Source organism: Chaetodon trifascialis, chromosome 22, assembly GCF_039877785.1.
Source record: "Chaetodon trifascialis isolate fChaTrf1 chromosome 22, fChaTrf1.hap1, whole genome shotgun sequence".
In the NCBI taxonomy this organism is placed as follows: Eukaryota; Metazoa; Chordata; class Actinopteri; order Chaetodontiformes; family Chaetodontidae; genus Chaetodon; species Chaetodon trifascialis.
Window position 1 is genome coordinate 13,641,450 of NC_092077.1, and position 14,669 is coordinate 13,656,118.

General features: G+C 45.8%; 1 protein-coding gene across 2 annotated transcripts; it reads right to left on the bottom strand.

Moving 5' to 3' along the window:
- Positions 1-647: 647 nt before the first annotated feature.
- Positions 648-13,706, bottom strand: st8sia1 (ST8 alpha-N-acetyl-neuraminide alpha-2,8-sialyltransferase 1). 2 transcript variants are annotated; one of them, XR_011603509.1, is made up of 6 exons: positions 12,899-13,706; positions 11,680-11,824; positions 6,718-6,827; positions 4,215-4,307; positions 2,860-3,699; positions 1,203-1,605 (listed from the first exon to the last, which is right to left on the bottom strand). XR_011603509.1 is itself a non-coding variant. In XM_070991772.1 (5 exons), the coding sequence occupies exons 1-5, from the start codon at positions 13,075-13,077 to the stop codon at positions 3,219-3,221; spliced, it is 1,008 nt and encodes a 335-aa protein (XP_070847873.1). In that variant the 5' UTR covers positions 13,078-13,706; the 3' UTR covers positions 648-3,218. The 2 variants fall into 2 exon arrangements, 1 of the variants encoding a protein (XP_070847873.1); XM_070991772.1 differs by having other exon boundaries at positions 648-3,699.
- Positions 13,707-14,669: the final 963 nt, after the last annotated feature.

A 14,669-nucleotide genomic window follows, 5' to 3' on the forward strand; every position in this document is an offset into this window, starting at 1 on the left:
CTTCCCTCTCGTTAACACTGGCAGCATCAAAGAAATAGTTTGACATTTTGGGAAATGCACTTATTTGCTTTCCCTTGAGAGCATTGACGTCAGTCTCATGTCTCCATACTACTGTGGCTTAGCTTAGCATAATGACTGTTCTTTTCAGACAGAGCTAGCTGTTTCCCCCCCTGTCCAAAGTCCAGCTGCTGTCAACCCGCCTGGCGAAAGCCCGCTCGTATGTGCATTTCCCAAAATGTCAAACTCTTCCTGTACATTTTATTAACACGTGATAAAACACAAACATGATTATGAAACTGTAAAGTACATCTTGGAGTGTTCAATCATATGATATGAAACCTGTGACTGGAATGTAAAAAAATAATATGCTGCCCTCATTGGCGATGGTGATGATATTGCTCTTACATGTTCTTCCTCGCTAGATCAATAAGAAAAATGGTTAAAAATGCATGACGTCACTTGTCAAGAGACAGCGTTTTACATATTGACTTAGCTGTGCTGGTTGAAGAGCAAAGGGGCACAGATTCAGGAGGTTTCTTTTAGCATCAACTAAAGTTTATTTGGACCTGTTAGACTCAGTGAAGTCCACATGCAGCTTCTGCAAAGGATCGGAGATCGAACACTAATTGGTCATGATGCTAACAGACCAATATTTACATGACAGATTCACCTCCCTTTTGATAAGAAATCTCAGCTTTGAAGTGTTTTTTTTTATCACTCAGGATGGAATGAGGGCACAAATCAGAACATAATGGAAAAACATACAACTCTGTGTACCAAAAGCACATATACATTAAAAATCATCATGCTTACTTAAAATTCACACCATGTCACATCTCATTCATTCACAATACTGGGCGGGAGAGGAAGAAATTTAAAGGTGCAAATAAGAAACAGCACAATAAGGAAAACAAACTGTTCATCAAGTTCATCCCGAGTCACTTGTGTATTTAGATTAGAAATGATTTGTTTCGCTTCAGCTTTGTCCATCATGCAGCTCTCTTTAAAGCTGTGGCAGGCGTATTTAAGACGTCATTGGCCAAAAATGTTTTATGATCTTTAATCATGTTGTAATTTAAGTGGTCTGAGAGAAAACCAGACTTTCTGCACCTCCTCTTGGCTGCTCCACGTGGAGCTCAGTCCACTTCTATTGTCAGTGGGGTATAACTTTGATGGGGGGCGGAGGAGTGCGTGGTGCGAACGCTGTGAGGGGTTGGCGGAGAGATATGACCTAACAGAGAGAGGCGGAAGGTTTTGTGTCGTGTATGTTTCACTGTAGCCTGCTGCAGCTTTAAGTTAATTTTACATGACGTCGGGGGTCACAAACACTTTTTCTGTGTCCGATCACAAGAAAATCAAAGACGTTCAACAGCATGATCAGCATTAGAAATATCCCTCGTTTGAATGATCTTTTCGCCTTAAGACATCACAAAGGCACTGCAGCTCAACAGACAAGACAGTGGGTAAAAGCATGAAGCACTAACCTATCGACATGCTCTGTACCTTCAGTTTTTTGAAGGATTGTGGTACACTCCATGCAGAGTCGTCCTTTGATTGTGGTACTGACAATATGGCACGGTCACATTTAACACTCTTAAATAACATCTGAAAGAAAGAACAACTTCAAATCAAGTACAAACACCTCGCCGTGTCTGGTCGTGGTGGCTTCTACATGAGCGAGTTATTTTTCCCTTGTGCACGGCAAAAAAAAAACAGAACTAAATCACAATTATAAAAAGGAGCACAGGACAGAGGCTCAGGTCTTCCTGCGCTCCGATGCCTAATGATAAGAACAACAAATGCAGGAATAAATCACAATTGACCATCCGAGGCGTCCTGCATCTAAAGAAAGAAAAGTCACTGAAATGCCACCATGTGACACCGAGTCCTCGAGTCTTTTTCCGTCACTACGTCTCTTTATATCACTGTCTCGCCATTTGAGAGCACAAAGACAGTGCGAGAGTGAGTATCAAAGAGACTTCTGTTCCCTTGGCTTGGCACTTGGCGAGTATAGCACAGCTACCAAGAGATGCCTGCCTCTCCAAAGAAGAGGTCAGGCTGGTTTTTTTTTTTCCCTTAGGAGCCTGCTTGCGAGTGAAACATACCAAACGGTCAGTCGGTGATTATGCCCACTTAGAGGTGAGGTACCTATGTTTTTTTTCTTTAATTTGCAACAGATGTCTATTTCTGATGATATATGTCGATAACAGTTGCTCCCTTCTCTTCATGGCCACTGATGAAGCTAAAAAAAACAAAAAAACAATTCACATTAATCCCAAAAATCACATTTGGCAAACAAAAACAATACGTGGACAGCGGTACTCGTTTTCCCTTTTCAGTGAAGGGTTAAAATGCAACTTGGCTAAACATTCTAGGTTATATTGTACTTAAGACTCCCGTTTCCAATGGCTCCTGCTTTGAATTAAAGCTCTGTTTGGCACCAGACAATGCCAATCAAGCGCTTGGTTGAAGAAAAGCAGAGAAAAATCCTTTCAGACGCATCCCAGCCAGCTTTCACGCTCGCTCCCCCCTGCCAGTCTTGCTCCTTCCTCCATTAAATTTCAGTCCTATTCAAGCTATTAGGTAGCAGGACACCATTATCTCTCCCTTGTTCCTCTCTTTTCGCCAGTCTTTCAGTGCGTTTTATTATTCCCCCTGGTCCTCCATTCCTTCTGTTTCTGATTAACAAAGACCCAGAGGGGGGTTTGGTCCAGCTGCCCCATATGTCAGTCTGATACAGTAGCCAGCACACACACACACACACACACACACACACACACACACACACACACACACACACACACACACACACACACATATACAAACATCCCCCACCCATCCAACCCCACACACTTTCACCTTCATTAGTCCCAGCTGAGGTTTTCCATAAACAAACATGTTTCAGAAAGGGAGGAGATATGGCAGGTTTTGGGAATGTAAGAATATTTTACATTGAGCGTGGCTGCATGTGTGTATTCTGTCCCTGATGCTGCTGGTCTGGGTGGAGGACATTCTCATGATAATTAGGGATTAGCTGGGGGGGGGGGGCAGCAGGAGTGTGTATGGACACAGATGCAGTGCCGAGGTTCCTCAGAGGAAATGTGCGCACTCATTTCCGTCACGACGACGACAACAACTTCCTGTCGCTTCACAGCCCAAATGTTTTCATCTGCTTCCTGAAGCCTGCTGAACTTCAACTGACCGCCGTCACGTCAGCTCTAACTCCCTCCTTCCTGAGGGGGGCAGTGCCCCACTCTCATGCGCAGGGTGCCGCTTTTGTGCAGCTGCCAAAGCTGGACAAACTCCTCGGGCATGGCGTGGAACCATTTATAGGGCAGGATGTTGTCGTAGTAATGGTGGCTGACCGGCCGCTCGTCCAGGCCGACGGAAAACGGCCAGAAGCCGTAGGCCGTCACTTCCTCGCACAGCCCCAAAGCCAAGCTGACCAGAAACAGCCCCGTGGAGAGGCGCTTGGCGTGCACGTTGTGGCCTTTCCAGAATTTTGCCACCGTGAGCAGGAATTCAGGGTTGGCAAAGAGCATAGTGAGGTTAGAGGAGGTGTCTGCCAGGGCGTAGTACGCCCGCAGCGACGGGTCAGTGCCAGGCCTCATGGAGAAGGCTGGCATGTAGACGTAGCTGGAGCCATAGACCTTCATGCTCTCCACAAAAGCTTTTCTGGACCACAGAAGATTCTGAAATCTGAGAGACAAAGTGAAACAGAGGCAGAATTATTCCAAACGTTGTGGTGTAATGTTTAAAATTACACTTCTGGTAATGACAAAAATGCCCCAAAACACAGTCTTTTCAAAGATTACACTGTCTGGATCCACGCTGGGTCTGATCCTGTCGGCAAAGTGAGGCATCGGTGTCGCTGCGTGCACTGAGCCAAGCCTTCCCACTAAAGCAGCTCCTCGAAACGAGACTGAACTGTCTTGCTGTTGAAAGGAGCTACCCAGGTACTCGCCTTGCTGAATGCATGTTCACACCTTTCTGAGAGCTCCTTTTCAGCGCTATACAAAGATTTAATTATTGTTTCTTATAAATCAATAGCTCTCAGTACAGCGTTCCCTCACAGCTTCACCTCACTGACTCCACATCATAACCCATTAGCTTTTTCCGTCTCCATATGCAAGCTATCGCTCTCTCTGCACAAGTGATGACTGAGTAATGTTTTAAGTGATAACATGATGATGATGTTCGCAGCAGCTGGTTACCTTTTCTCGATGATGCTGGGGTTGGCTGTAACCAGGTGTGTTCTGGTTCCCACATCCTCCACATATTCCTTTGAAAGCGGTGGAAGGTTACACCTAAATGAACAAAACACGCATCACATTTTGAACATTTCACATACGCGAGCACACAGCCCCGTGCACAGAGCTGAAGCTTGTGCGTCTTCAAGCCTGTACAGTACAAACACTTCAAGGACTTACTGAAGTCATATAGGCCGTTTCCCTCCTGATTAGATCTAATTATGATGGCAAAGTGGCTTACGTCAGTGGAAACTGAATCTCAAAGATCTTCAATCAGGTGCTAATGATTATACTTCTGGAGTGACATGGTTGAACAACTGTTGGTTTGCTGGTTGCCATAACTGAAACCATTCCGATCATTATTATTATAATCATTGTCTTCTGTAATTACACCCTGTATTTCCAATATTAATGAACATTTTTTTCATAAGACGCTTTCTCTCACAGTCTCAGCTTCAATAATGCCGCTAACTCAAACTGACAACGACATTACCGTGCTAAATTAACGTTTCATGTTTGCAAGATAATGTGTTTACTAGAGTAATAATGTAATTTATGACATTGTGGAATAATGACCTCCTGCGAGCCTCACATGTACTTAATCACTCGTGTCACATCGGAGCTGTTTATGACCAGCAGATGCAGGAAATGAAGGGCAGATGTTTGTTTTTGTGAATGCTGAAAAGATGTGTCCTCTATCAAGGTGTATAAACTCTGCTTTGCTTCCAAAAGTTTGACAAGTTCCTACTTTCCTTCAGGTTTGACTATGTCAGCAGCCGCTGTGCTATCTTTTTGGTCGCTCCCCGACCAAAGCGACCTCTCAAAACTGCTGTGTCACAGTTTGGGAGTATCAGCATGAACAAGACTTTTTTTGAGAAGACATGTGGACTAGCTGATATCTTATCTAAACAGTCCACTTCCAGAGTCCTTTACCCAGTTGAGTAAACAGACTTCGGCGCTAGCAGATGTGCTGGGACTAATTGGACCTACAGGATGTGCTTTTATTGGGCCAAGTCAATCCATCCATCCCCTCATCCATTATCCTGTTGCAGCAGCTGGAGCTGGGAACACCCAGAGGAAACTGAAGCAGATCTACGCATAAAGTTTGAATCCCCAGACTGCTGGTGGATTCAAAACCTGGACCTTGAGACCACTGAAAATACTGAAGACACTTTTCCGTCTCATCCAGAGTGCCGTCTGTCCATCTGACCCACTTTGTGAATGAAGCAGCACGACGTGCATTCAAGTGCACATCTGAGGACAAACCTTTTCATACCAACGAGGTGCTCATACGCTTGCGAAAACAGGGTCGAGTTAGGAGGAATCTGTGGGCGGGTAGCAATCATCGTCAATCACATCAGCTCCTCTCGTCCTCAAAAGCAGGGCTGCCTGCACGTGATGTACTGACATGATGCAGAGAGTCTGGGGCAGCTTGTCCCGCAAGCAAAAAGAAGAAGTAGCAATGTGTCGCTGAAGGCAGATGAGGTTTCTTTTCTGTCTTTTTCACATCTTTTAGTTGCAGTATTTTGCAGCAATATCACCACTGCTGCACCTGGAGTGACACAAGAGTCTGTTTAAGCCTTCGCCTAGTGGCGTAAGCTGACAGTTCACAAGAAACAATGGAAAACATGCTTCCCAAGTGATAGTGATAATGCTAAATATGTGCACGAGCACTTAATGGCACACGAACAGAAACGGCTTCGATCAGCAGCCAGTTGGGTTTCAAGCTTCAAGAGTTTCCAGTTTCAAGGATATTAAGTGACAATTCCAATGATGAAAATGCAGGTCTAACTCTGTTTGATGTACACAGGAGCCTGTTTGCAGCAGACCGCTGCTGCTGCTGTGAAGTAACGATGCGATGCGACGATGCATGTCGCGCATTTGTCCTCACACTCATCTGCAGATTTCACATTAGCTCTGTCTTCAGCGACACTCTGGAGCAGTTGTCGCGTTCTCAAGGGGGATTACGGCGCCTTCGGAGATGGCTTCTTCCTCTGTCAGAACCAATGCGATCGCATTCCTTTGATTACTTTATCTCCAATTCATACGACGTGAATGATTTTCCTTGTGTGGAGCCTGAGTCACCTCATGTTTTTTTTAAATCTGACATCTAGTTTGCTTCGAGGAGTGAAGCAAAATCATTTAATGTTCCCCTTTTGTGCTGCACCGCCAGATGGTTTCATTCTGCTTTATGCCTTCCTGCTCATCTCCTCTTCCTCCCTCATCTTAGCCTGTACCGATTCTGCTTACTCACGCCTAACCTCTTTTCTCTCTTGCCCTCGCCGTGGCCCATTTTTCTGTCGTTCTCTCTTGGCTACAGTCGACACCAGCTCTCATTATCGCTGATGGCCGATGGTGTTTGGCTGCTCTCTCGGGCACAGCCGAGTCACATTTGGAGGAGCGGCGAAGAAGCGATATACGTGCACGCACTTGCGCTCACGGCCCCACAGAGCGCCCTGTTTCTCACCGCATGATGAAGTCGGCCTGGTCGATGTCCCGTCCGCATTTGCTGTGCCGGAGAATGCCGCCATTTCCCACCACTGCACACTTCTTCAGGGGCAGCTGCAGAGGGTTGTCCTGGCAGAAGGAAAGACAGAGCTCCGTTAGTGTACACACAAAGCCACGAACGCACATGCATAACAACAAATATTATTTTTCTCTCAAGTCAGATCCCAAAATTGAGGCATGTGCATGAGTCACCCTGTGTTCAGCAGAGTGCAGGACCTCGGCCTCCTGCTAATTTCCCCTCACAGCCTCATGTGCCGACAGACGAGCCGGCGTGGATATATGAAGTGAAGAGGTCGACTGAAGCAAGTGGAGGTCACGCAGCTTTAAATCACATTTCATTTTCTGGGATATGCTTAATCCAAATACCAAGCAGACATACGTACAGGATGCACTGCCAAAGAAAAAACCAAAGGCCAAGAACTATTCAATAAATGTCAGCTTTGAACTAAACGCAACCACATTATATCTCACGATAAAATGTCAACAATGGAATTAACATACTTTCATCTCCGCTGAGGACCTTATAATCAAATCTTTACCCTGGAAAATGTCCTTTCTTTAGACTCTGCACAGTGTCCCCGCACGGACATTTCATCTGACGCTGTCCTGCAGCGCTGCCAGATGAACTCCAGTAACCCTTCAAACCGCATGTCACTTTCCAAAGAAAGATATTTTTTAAAATATTTATATATATTTATATAAAAGTGGATTTTTTTTTTGTTTGTTTTAGTACAATTGAACTGTCAGTGTTCAGGTCAGTTGTGTAGCACTTGTGTCGTGGGAGCGCTGGATGTTTCAACCACTTATCCATTAATTTTAGCTATTTCAACCATAGAAACATAAAAACCTTCGCAAATGCAGAAGTACCGCCTGCGGGAGAAGTGCCCCTGGTTGCAGTCGCTGCCCTGTCATCCTCTACACGGAGGCCTGCAGGACAGTAAGCTGTTACTGAGTACGCTCAAACATCACGCTTCATGAGGCCAAAAATGTCTTTTCTCTTTGCCTTGGCTGCATTTAAGTCGGAGGCATGAATTACATGAGATGGCGGAAACAATTGTGCTCATTATTCCCCATGAAGTGCACACACTCGAGAACAAACGCACACACACAGGCGCACACACACACACTTCTTGCCCCGGGGTCTCTTTTAGAGCATGACAGGGAGTGGAGTCAGAGGACAATGGCCTGCTAACAGCACACGAGGGGAACCAGCAAGCACGGCTAAAACTCGAGAGGGGGACACTTATTGCAGTAACGCCTGCTCAAGCCATTTCTGGAAAGTTCTAAATTCAACTCTTTTACCAATATGTTGAGATTTTGGCTTGAGTTGTTAACTATAATGTACAACAGTGATTTTCATTGCAGATTTATTCGCTGATTATTCTTTTAATTCATGTTTTAGTCCATAAAATTATCAGAATTTGGTGAAATAATGCATGAAATTGTAAAAACCTTTTATGATGCTGAAAACAGGTTATTTTCAATATACTTAAAGCACGAACCTTCATCCCAGCAATTCCTGCTGCAGGACAGAAACAGACAGGAGAGCGACATGAAGTGAAGATCAGAAAAGAGGAGATCATAGGAATCTATTGTACAGTTCAGTAAACTGTGTTTATGGCTGCTCTGTTTGAGCCATTGCACTAACCAGCAATTAACTGTCAAAGCCCTAATTGGCACATTCCCTGGCAGAAGCTCAGATAGTGCTGCCAGCTTGGTGTAGCGAGGCTGGTTGTCTGTGTTCAGACCTGCAATCACGGCACTGGTAGTTGAGAAGGCACAGAGTATGTGTGTGTTCACTTTCGTCCACCCCACCTAACTACTGGTTACCTTCCCTCTTGGAAACACATACGACTGGGCTTGATATAGACTTGTAGAGGAAGTGCAACCACACCACTCGAAATAGGCCATGCAAGCGTTAGACAGAGACCCACACAAGCACAAAGCAGCGTGTGGGAGCATGACCTCGGGCGGGGTGATGCACTGGAGTCATGTGGAGAAAAATGGCCAACGGCGACATCCCATGGATCATAAAAAGACCCAGCACAGTGAAAGGGTTAGCTCACATCATTCAAGAGCATGACCAGTGGATGAGCGAGCAAAGGGCAATCAAACAGTCACTGGGTTAATGAACAAAACAGATTCATTTCTAAGGGTCAATTCACCCAAATCACATAAAACACCAAACCCATCATCCTCCATGCAAATATGTGAGACATCGGCTCCTCAGGTGTATTATGTCCCACCAGGACATTGTTTTTGGGAAGACACGTCGCTCTTGAGCTTTTTTAAATGTCCATCCATCCATTATCTATACCGCCTATCCCTTTCGGGGTTGCGGGGGGCTGGAGCCTATCCCAGCTACGATGGGCGAGAGGCGGGGTACACCCTGAGCCGGTCGCCAGCCGATTGCAGGGCCACATGCAAGGACAAACAAACATTCACACTCACACCTACGGACAATTTAGAGTCATCAATTAACCTAATGAGCATGTTTTTGGTCTGTGGGAGGAAGCCGGAGTACCCGGAGAGAACCCACGCATGCACGGGAAGAACATGCAAACTTCACACAGAAAGGCCCCGCCTGACCCGGGGATCGAACCGGCAACCTTCTTGCTGTGAGGCACGCGCACTACCTGCTGCGCCACCGTGCAGCCCTTTTTTAAATGTAAAATATCTTATTTACCTAATCTAAAATGGGATGCTGGCAGATATTAGAGCTTAAAACCACTTAAAAATAGTAAAATATGTCCTCTTTGTTACATGGATTGGCACGGTAATGGTAACTGACAATAATCTGAATTAAAGTGTTGAATGTTTTCATCAATAAAATGTCAGAAAACAGCAAAGGTGATGTCTTCAGATTGTTTGCTTGGTCTAAAAATCCCATGTATTTACTTTACAATCATACAAAAGCAGCAAAACTTCACATCAGAACAGATGCTGATTTACCAATTGATCAATCAATGAATCGTCTCATTGTGTCAGCTCTAATTTGGATGTGCCAGTGCCATATTCTACCTCACACACACACACACACACACACACACACAGGCGCTCGGCCTCTCCTCCTGTTCTCATTCCTTTATTCATTCACCTCCCCCATCCCTCATGAATGAACATGCGCGGCTCACGCCTGCAAATTAGGGTCAGATATTCATCGCATTTACCAACCAGGACATTAAACTGCAGATCTGCAGTAATACGGATCCAATCTTGATTATGAGTGAGGCGCACCGCCCCTGGATACAAAAACCACAGCAACGGCACTTACACCACAATTTCTCATTTTGTCCTGTTTCCACGCACAAACGCCCTCATCCACACACACACACGGGCATGGAAAAATAGCCCACCAGCCCTTATCTGTGTACATATGTGACGGAGCGGCTCCGTCACTGACGTCGGGCAGCGCACTCACGCACATACGCACGCACATAAGCACACAAACGCTTTCATTCACACGTCCCTGCTCACTATCCCCGTCTTTTCAATAAGTAATTAAAAATATCCCATAGCCATTTCCCTTTTCTCCTCCGTTCCTGTAGCACGGCCAAAGGTGCACACTTGGTAGTTCCACCTCTGTTCATACATATATTTCCACATGTATTCATACCGCCATCGTATCACCTACCAGGTGGAGGTGTGCTGCGTGTCCATCCCACTGTCTCCCGCTGGCTGAGTTTGGTTGGCCAAACAGGGGTTTGCTGCATCAAATAGTCTGTCCTTGCGCATTTTTATGATCATGTGACTTACACTATTACTTTTTTTTTGTTTGTAAAGTTAATTTTGTTGTGAATAACTAAGGATGGTTAAAGGGGAACATTTATGAAAATAAATACTATTTTTGCTCTATTTATAATGGAAGTTGGGAGACTATATATATGGATATGGTTAAAGAAAATGCTGAATATGTTTTTTTTTATGTGTATACCAAACCAAGTGGGAGGGGCAGCTGGTTTAAAAGGAGGCTGCTTGGCCTGGATGGAGAGTCTGGTCTTGGTTACAGAGAAGGTAACATTGCTTGATCTCCAGACTGTGTGAGTTGTTTTCTTTGGAGGAAAAATTGCTATTGTGAGTTATTGAAGAACTTTTTTAGAACATTATTTGAACTTTGGTCTATTTTCTTTTTGTCTGTTTTTCACTTTTTGTAAATATGTTTGCACCTTGGGAGGCCGGCAAATAAATAACACCAACAGTATCTTTACGACTACGCCCTACAACCCCGTGACAACAAATATAAATGCACAGATGCATAAATTCACACTGTGGGTCTGATCGTCCACACTGCATAGAAAGAACAGCTCAGGGTGGGTGAGTGATAAACATGTAGCCGCACCCTGTTTGACATTAAGCAAATTTCTATATATATATACAAATGACACACAGACAATTTGTCCTCATCTGCACCCACACCCTGCCTCTAGTTTATGGGTCCTAAAGAAAGATGCATATCGTGGAGATTAAGCTAAAAATTGCAGGAACAGTGCCGCTCATTCTTGCATTTTCCTGATGTCTGCAGCATCTTTAAAGCGTCTCCTTCCTCTCACATCACATCTTAACATGGCCTCCTCTGACACTGCAGAACACTATACCAATAATCCTCCCTCCTTCAGAGGGAGTCTGCTCGCCACACCGCCACCCACCCCTCCCTCCCAGCCTTCATTATGGATCAACAAGGATCCACATTAAAACACACAGTCCCCACACCGGTGTCGTATTGCGCTGAGTGGGAGAAAAATGGCTTTCCATCATCTGGTTTCAGTTACTTTTGAATAACACAGCGGCGAGTCTCAAAGTCATGCGTCTTGTGGCTTTCTGAGGGAAAAGCGAGCCCTTTAAGTCATCAGTGCAGCGTAGATGCTGCTGTTTCCTCACATGCATTATGACAAGCTCTTGTCTTACAGCTTCTTCTACATACCTGCACAAACAGCGAGTACGTCTCATTGCTGACGGTGTGCGAGTGGTAAAACTCGCCATCGTACCACAGGACCTTGCCCACCGGCGAGTTCTCCTTGGTCACGGCGAACATCCTCTGCGGATCGCAGCACTCTGTCAGCAGCTTCCTGTGCAGAGAGGATGTGGGAAATAATGAGTCTGGTCTCCAGTGATTCTCTGGATGAATTGGATTCAATAGGACAGCTGGGACTCAGGTGAGAGACAGGCTGGAATAATTGCTTCATTATTTGCTAAGAAGAAGCCAGAATAAGACGTGTATTAATGTGACAAGACGAGGAACCACCGCGTGAGGTCAAGTGCTGCACATCGGAGGAAATTCGTGCATATTTCCGGTTATATATGACTGGAGATTCAAGGATTGACATTCAATAACAGGCTCATCAAGCGGACGTTCAATAGCAGGATTGCCCTCAGCTTTTTTTCACTCTTTCAAATGCTAAACTCTACGGATCCTTTGGACAAAACCTGACAAAACAAGGGCCTTTAAAGCTGCGTGACATTAAAACCACAGCTCCAAGTGAGCATCGCATCCTGCTGCAGGCCCTGTCCACTGCTCTGCAGGTGTCAGCTTCTCTCACGGTCCTAATCGGCTTTGCCTCGGAGACTTGTCTGCACACATTCTCCACCGAATAAGATTTAAATAAGACTGCCACAGTGGAGCTACCGTGCCCCGTTGATCCGGTTTGCAGTTAAAAACAGTGTCGCTGTTCAAATGAAATACCCACACAGCATCAGAGGAGCTAAATAAAGAGTGTTTGTGATGCGTTTGTGGCTCCTTCTGTAATATTCCTGCAGGGTATCTTGCAAAGTTTTGACACATTCAAACCTTTAAGAAAGCTTTGTTGTTATTTTGATGACTTTTAGTTACGTTGGCTGTTTTCTCCTGGACATCCATTACAATCATCACAATGACGGGGACCCCAAACACAGACAAAGGAGGTCACAGGCACAATTGTTCTCAAGACACCCTCCATGTTTACTGCTTGATCTGACTGATACAACATGATATTAATTGTTTCTTTAGTTTCTTCTTAAGTGGACGCAGGAAGTAAAAGTGATAGACAAAAGCAAAATCTGATTGGAGACCTATTAGAGCCCCCTGAAGGACAGCTGGCAGCGGGCCGCACTTTGGGGACCACTGCTTCAAAGCACTGCACAGAAATCTGAGACCTGAGACGAACCTGTACAAATCGATGCCCGTCTGGTTCCTCTGCCATGCTTGCCCCTGCCTCAGCACCTCCTCCACTATGTCTTTATCGCGGGGGAGTCTGTAAACGGGGAAAATGTAAAACCAGCAGAGCACCAGCACGCACAGTGCGGCCCACACGGACAGCTTGCCCCGGTAGCATCGCACCACCATCTTCCCCCCCTCTTGTCTGTTGCACGGCTCAAAACAACCGATGCGCGCACATCGTGACCGGTGCAATAAAACTCGGTTCAAAGCTGCTCTCTCCGTCCGCTGCGAAGCCCCGTCTCATCCCCCAGACGGGGTGGAGTATGAATGGAGCTTGCACGGTAGTCCGTTACCGGGATGTCGGGATCAGGCATCAGTGTGCAAACGCGGCAGTGTGATGGTGAGGCTCTGATGGAGAGAAGCGGAGGCGTCTGCCCCTGCTGCAGCTCACACTCGGTTGCGGGCTCGTGGTGCAGTGTGTCGGGCTCTGCAGGAATCCGCTGCTCTGCTCTCGATGCATCACCACCATCATTCCAGCCTGCGGACTGAGAGGACTCGTGCGGGCCTCCTCCCTGCCCGGCAACCCGCTGTATCGTAATGTGAAAGTGGTCTCCGCGTGGCCCCTATCCAGTCCACCTTTAACCGGTTTCTCCCGCCCGGAGGGTCCTGTCCTCTGTCCTGGTCCTGGTGCAGAGTCTGTGCTGCAAGTGAGCCAGGCCAGTCCAATTCAGACTCCCTCCACCTCCCCCTCCTTCTCCTGTCAACACCCCCCTTCACCAAGACAAAGTGCTTCTTGTGCTGCTGGACGCGCGTCAAGCTCGCCACAAATAGCACGCGTCAGAACGGAAGTTGTTCTAAAAAATAAAAGCATAAATGCAGAGCGCACAAAACCACTTCGTTCAATCTGTGGACACTAACTCACGGACGCGCCTTCCATATAATACACACTCGAAATTGTTCTGCCCTTTGTGCTATTTCTGTCACCTTCAAGTACTCTCAAGTGCACTCAAGTTGTCCTTGAATACCACTTGAGAGATACTTGAGTACACTTGAAGTGTAAATAGTTGCTAAACTTTTTCCAAACTTTAAGTGTACTGAAGTACACCAGTGAAAATCAGGATTCATGAGCATTCAAAACTCACACACGCAGTACACTTGTCTTATATCACCAATGTGTTGGAAATATACTTAAATGTACTTAAAATGAACTGAAATCAAACTATACTTTAATTAAAAATGACAGGTCACAATGTTACGGCAAACATTCGAGCATGATCGAGCATCTCAAATCAAAACCGCTTAAGGTCACTTTAAACAAACCAAGATCAAAAACCTGAAGTTCTTTCCAGCACACAATGCTGGACAATACCATGCACACACTCAGGAGGAGCAGGCCCTGAATGTTTGTGTTTTGCTCAGTTTGTTTCTAACAACTTATGAAAGAACTGTGCTGGATTAAACATGAAGGAAGTGGAGACAGCGAGACCAGCAGGAGTGCTCAATGCACTCTCATAAGCACTACGTCTGAGAGCGGCCATGTTCTGATTCATCAAAAAGGCGCTAACCTGATGTGTGCAGAGTGATAGCATGTGAGAGCGCACATTTTTCAGCGTCTGAAACCACCATTGCACTTGCAGCCACAGCTCCTAAGCATAGAGACACACCTAGCACCACAGCAGGAAGCGTTTCAGACAGATATGGAGTGGGTCTGTGCCGTCCCCCGTGCTCTCGTGGTAACACAGCACCAGTGGTGTGTCAGTCTTCAGAGGCATAGAGAT